The sequence below is a fragment of the Aethalodelphis obliquidens genome, unplaced genomic scaffold (genome assembly GCF_003676395.1).
Source record: "Aethalodelphis obliquidens isolate GAN/ISIS:26980383/991018 unplaced genomic scaffold, ASM367639v1 scaffold14, whole genome shotgun sequence".
Taxonomy (NCBI): Eukaryota; Metazoa; Chordata; class Mammalia; order Artiodactyla; family Delphinidae; genus Aethalodelphis; species Aethalodelphis obliquidens.
The window spans coordinates 26,912,782-26,918,781 of NW_020837958.1; the positions used below are offsets into that span (position 1 = coordinate 26,912,782).

General features: G+C 46.7%; 1 protein-coding gene across 2 annotated transcripts in view; it reads right to left on the reverse strand.

The window, feature by feature from the left end:
• The window catches only part of ZDHHC13 (zDHHC palmitoyltransferase 13), a 48,932-nt gene extending 45,463 nt beyond the window's left edge, over positions 1 to 3,469 (reverse strand). The window contains exon 1 of one of the 2 annotated variants that reach the window (XM_027115215.1): positions 3,342 to 3,469. In XM_027115215.1, the coding sequence (XP_026971016.1) occupies positions 3,342 to 3,368 (27 nt within the window). In that variant the 5' untranslated portion in view covers positions 3,369 to 3,469. The remainder of the gene's footprint in view (positions 1 to 3,341) is intronic. The other variant, XM_027115216.1, reaches the window with a different exon arrangement.
• Positions 3,470 to 6,000: the final 2,531 nt, after the last annotated feature.

Genomic DNA, 6,000 nt, shown 5'->3' on the forward strand with positions numbered 1-6,000 from the left:
AAAGATTAAAGCAAAGTTTGTCATGATACAATATCCTTCTTAGAAATTACTCTCTGGTTATCAAGAAAATGTTTTTCTAAGTACTCTCTAGTTGTTTCATTTTACCATGGTGAAAGGTAAACTCCTTGAGAACAAGGCCCAAGTCTCAGATTTCAGGCGGCTGTATGATGGTGGCTAATCATCTACCCGATTTTTGGCTTCAGTTTCTACATTTGTAAAATGAAAGGAGCAGGTCAATATAGCTATACAGTTCTTTCCAAATCCATGTTGTATGGTTCTAAGAGGAGCTGTTACAGTAGTCATTATTGACATGTGTACTGGTAAAAGCATCACCGCATAAACAAACACCCTTTGTGGCAGTGGAAGCGTAACTGATGTAGGGCTGCCTACAATGTTAAGGTAACAGAATAGACCAAGCAAATTCTTAAGACACCAGCAAACTCATAAGAGTTTTACTAGTGACTGCTTCACTAAAAAAATACCACAGAAGTGATGCTCTGCCAGCTTGCAGGTTCAGGCCTCAGAAACTGGCAGCTTCCTCTTTCTGTCTCTTGAAATGCTCACTCTTGGAACCCAGCTACCATGCTGTCCAGAGGCCCAGGCCACATGTAGGTGTCCCTGCTCAAAGTCAGCACCAACCACCAGACATGTGAGTGAGGGAACCATCAGATGTTACCAGCCCCAGCTAGCAAGTCATCCCAGGTGACAAGTCTTTCCAGCAGAGGCTCCGGACATGGTGGAGCAGAAACAAACCATCCCTCCTTTGTCCTGGCCAAAGTCCTGACGCACAGTCCATGAGCATGACAATGGCTGGTTTACACCACTATGATTTGGGATGGTTTGTTACACAGCAATAGATGACTGGAACATACTTACGATATAAGAGATATTTCTCACGTGGAGATATCTTAAATCCAATTATATTTTCTAAACAGTAAATAAGTACTGTTAAAGTTTATTAATTTAAGAGAAAACCAATATCTAGAAAACCATATTTAAACTCTGATGAGGGTCAAAATCCTGACAGATTATCAAATAAAACAAAGAGAGAAACAGAGATCTGACAGATAGCCATTAAAATTTCTCATGGCATTAACAGAAGCATTCTGTATTAACAGAGCTAACTATCCAAGCTCATTCACTGGACAATTATTTACAGAGTATGTTAATGGTATTGAATGCCGAGAAGAAATATAAAGGAAGGAAGGAGGTTAAGGAATGTTGCTGGTAGTGGTGGTGATGGGGAAGGCCTACCACATTGAGGTGACGATTGTGTCAAGACCTTACAAAGGTGGGGGGGGGGGGGCCATGTGGTTATATGAAGAAAGAGTTCTCCAGATAGAGCGAATACTAAGTGCAAAGGCCTTGGGGCCAGCACAGCTGTGGTTGATTGAGCAAGCAAGAAAATAGTAAAAAATGAGGTCAGAGAGGAAACTGGGGGCCAGACAGTTCTGGCAAAAACCTATCAGCTGGAATCAGGGGAACCAAATTCAACCAGAGCAGGAATGTTTTTATCTGTTTTGTTCACTGATTTATCTCCAGCACCTATAACAGTGCTTAACACCTGGTAGAATGAATGAAGTCTTGGCTCTCTCAGCAGCTATCTGACTTTTAACAACTGACTCCAATTTTTTTTTTTTTTTATGGCCACATCACACGGCTTGCAGGATCTTAGTTCCCCGACCAGGGATTGAACCCGGGCCACAGCAGTGAAAGCACTGAGTCCTAACCACTGGACCACCAGGGATCTCCGTGACTCCAGTTTTTTGAACCTCAATTCTTATCTCTAAAACTGGAATAATAATCCCTCCCCACCTCACAGGGTCACAGTGAGGAATAACAATAAGGAAGTATTTTGCAAACTGTAGAGCATCTTATATAGGTAAAATCTATTGCTATTATTGAAAAAGTTAATACCAATAATTATTAACAACAACAATGATCTCTCTACCTTGGCCCATTTAATTCCAACCCCTGAATCATTCTCTCCCTCCATCTGGCAGGGAATTCCGGCAGGGCAATCTTCCCTGCATAACAAGGTAATGAACTTTAAGCACTTGAAGGCTTTTGTAAATGAGTGGCAGTAATTAAGGTATGATCATTACTGCTACCAACGTTTCCCTGAAACTCTGAGGGGAAAAAAACAAACAACAAATGAGACATAGTTTCCATGTGAAGATTCTACACCCTTTTGTAATATATGGTCTGCTTGCAAACCTTTTTTATTCTATCAAAATGCAAGAACACCCGACAGCTTCCCCACCTGTCTTGTTCCTCACTTAAACCTACATCAGATTGCTGAAAGCAGGAAGGGAAAGGGGGAGTGTGAGGGAACACTCAATATGCGAAAGGCTTTTTTTTAGAGGCCAACTAACTCAATCATCTCAAACTGCTTGGATCCCACTAGGGACAGAAAATCTACTACCTAATTCACTCCAGCTGCTGGAGAGAGCTTCGGTTTTCTCATCTGTAAATGGGGATGATATCACCTTCTTAAGGATGCTTCAATTCTGGAATTAAATAATGCATATAAAAGCACTTGGCATATGCTAAGAACTCACTAAACATTGAATGAATCTGAATATTTTTCAAGTGTTCAACAAAAATTAAGTAAACAGCTATAATATGCCAGTCGGGACCACAAGCAAAAAGGACAAAAATCTAGTTTTCTTGGAGCTAACATATATCTCCTGTAACTTTCCCCACTGGCCCCTTCTGTTTTCTGAAACTACATCTGGCTTCTAGTACGACCTCCTCCACAGAACAGAGTCCTTTGAGATTTTGCAGATAGCTATCACGTACCTCCCTTTCCTGCCCCCCCCCCCCCCCCCCCCGCCTTTCTCCAGCCTAAACAAACAGCCTCAAATCTTTCAAAGAGTAAGCAAGGATGTGGAAAGGAGAGCTAAAACAGGGCTGGGAGGAGCGAAGGCGGGTTCCCAGACGCCCCGGCCGAAAAAGAAATGATTAGAACCTCATAGACTCCAGGCCAATGTCAAAACGGGCTGGTCCAACTCAGGTGTGTCACCTGACACCTCTCCCAGGAACGCCACCCTCCCCTCCCAGGGCCCGCATGGGTCCCTGCCGGGCACGGGGCGCCCCGGATCGCAGGTGGATGGAGGGCCGGTATGGCACTCATCCCTGTCCTTGCCTTTTCTTCCCGGTCGCCTCGGAGAGAATTCCCTGCATCATTCTCGGTGTTTCCAGGCTTCCTCCTCCCTGGACCCAGCCCCTCTGCCCCCGGAGGCCCCTCTGGGAGCTACCTAACATCCATGCCCTCCCTCTCTCCACAGCCGCGGCCGCCCTCCGAGCACCCGGGACAGCCTGCGCCCAACCGCACTCACCTGCGAGCCCAGTCCCGGCCCCTCCATCTCCGCAGTGGCGGCGGCGACTCGGCAAAGTGGCGGCAGCTGCCCGCTGGCCAGCCTGTCTGGAGCCGCCTCCACTCTCACTTCCTGCTCGTGGCCCCGCCTCCACCGCGGCTGCCGCTCGAGCCCTGAGCCGTCAATCGGCATCGAGAGAGCCAATCCCTGCCTTCTCCTCGGCTGGGGGCGGGACTTTCGCGCCCCCAGGGAAGCTAGCTGGGAGTAGCCAGTCGGAGGCTCAGTCCCCGAGCCACCAGCGCCGGGCGATAACAGTCGCTGGCCGAGACTGTGCACTGCTCGCCCAGGTAGGTGTCCACCGGTCCGCATGCTTCATCCTGCCCCTCGTACAGGTCCAGGATCGGGCTGTTATTCCAACATCAACCACCATCTACCGAGTGCAAATCCGGACTTGGCTGCGTAATAGCTAGATGACCTTGTGAAAGTCTCTTACTTTACCTCCATTTTCCTCATCTGTGAAATGGAGAAAATAAGGGTACCTACTTCACAGAATTGTCAGAAGGATTAAATGAGAAAAAGCATGTAAAGCCCCTTAGCCGATGTTTGACGTAAGAAGGAATCAATAAATGTTAACTATTAAAACATTTGCCACTGTCTGTTCCTGTGATCTTGGGCAAGTCCCTTTCACCATCTGGGGTTCTGTTTCCTCACACAAAACAGAAAATATATGAGTTCCACCGCTCAGACTAGAGGAGTATTGGGCAAGAGCCCCCCATCTGCACTCTCCATGCCGTTTTTTGGGCTGCCCTGAAAAAGGTGGCATCTAAGCTCTGTTCAGCTTGAAGGACAGCTATGAAGCTAGGAGAAAGCCTGGTTCCTGCCCTTGGGGAGTCCAGTGGGCCAATGGGGCTCTCCTACCTCAGCCCCCAGAAAATACTGGAGCTTTTTCTAGCCCACCATTTAATACAGTCTTTGCAATTATTCCTTAATGTATCTGTTGCCAAAGCAAACCTTTGGAAGTTAAATTTGAAAAGAATTGAAAACATTATGACTCCCTTATTCTATTAAAATAGTTCTAAATCATAAAATAAATGTCTAGAAATTGAACAAAGTGCTGGTTTTTCCTATGATAAATACTTCAGTACAATATAATTGTAAATTTGTATTGTTATTATTATAGTACCCCTGCCTATTGGGCACACCCAGCCCTGAGTTGCCCCAAAAGCCCTACACCTTCAAGGGTGGGACCTTATTGTATCCACCTGTGAACTTCCAGTGCCTGGCACAGCACTGGAACATAAAAAAAATGCTACAATTTTACTGTGTGGATGCACAGATGGATAGGTGTGTCATCAACTTCTATGATGGAAGGAAGGACAAACTGAGTGACAAACAGAAGTGCAAGCAACTTCCCTCAAGAGCCAGTAGAGCAAGCAATGAATTTGGACAGACAGGATGAGACATTGGGCAAGGCTTCACAGAGGAGAGCCTTTAGGTATGGTCATTTTGCTTAGCTAACAAGAGCTCTGTTTATTGATCACTTACTATGTATAGGCACCTGTGACAATGTTTTTGAATATATTATGTCTAATCCATGAGATGGGTGTCATTTTCCCCATCTCCCAGAAGGAAAAACTGCGGTTCAGATGGATTTCATAAACCCCAAGTCACTCAGCTGGTAAGTGGTTGAGAAAGGATTCAAACCCAGGCCTCTTACTGCAAAGTGCTTTGGCTGAAGTGGTTTGGTTGTTTCACTTTTAAGGACTGAATTAGAAGACATTTTTGCTGGGGCTTCCCTGGTGGCGCAGTGGTTGAGAGTCCGCCTGCCGATGCAGGGGACGTGGGTTCATGCCCCGGTCTGGGAGGATCCCACATGCCACGGAGTGGCTGGGCCCGTGAGCCATGGCCACCGAGCCTGCGCATCCGGAGCCTGTGCTCCCCAACGGGAGAGGCCACAACAGTGAGAGGCCCGCGTACTGCAAAAAAAAAAAAAAAAAAAAAAGATGTTTTTGCTTGAGGGAGGCTTGAAATCTGCTATTTCAATGTTTCCTCACTGATGTCCTAACATATAAGAAGATTCTGCAACAAATAAATCCTAATGCTCTCCTCTTTAGCAAGGCTCCTGCTTCCCTCTGCTTGTTTGTTTTATGCTTCCAGTGAGCCACTTCAGATTGGGATGAGTATGTCCATAATTTATGGCTATAGGAAAGCAAACCCAGTGAGGCCTCAAAGTGCCATCATTACCTCTCATCTTTGAAAATGCCTCTGGCTTGGCATGTAGACATAACACTGGAGAACAGCCAGATGGGTGAGGGCACGTTCCTGGAGCAGACTGCCTGGGCCTGAATCCCAGTACAAGCACTGAGTTGTCATATGCTCTTGGGCAAGTTGCTCAACCTCTTTGTGTTTCAGTTTCCTCATCTGTAAAAATGGGAAAATAGGGACCTCCGTGGTAGCACAGTGGTTAAAGAACCCTCCTGCCAATGCAGGGGACAGGGGTTCGATCCCTGCTCTGGGCAGATCCCACATGCCGTGGAGCAACTAAGGCCGTGCGCCACAACTACTGAGCCTGCGCTCTAGGATCCGCGAGCCACCACTACTGAGCTCACGTGCCACAACTACTGAAGCCCGTGCTCCTAGAGCCTGTGCTCCACAGCAAGAGAAACCACCACAGTGAGAA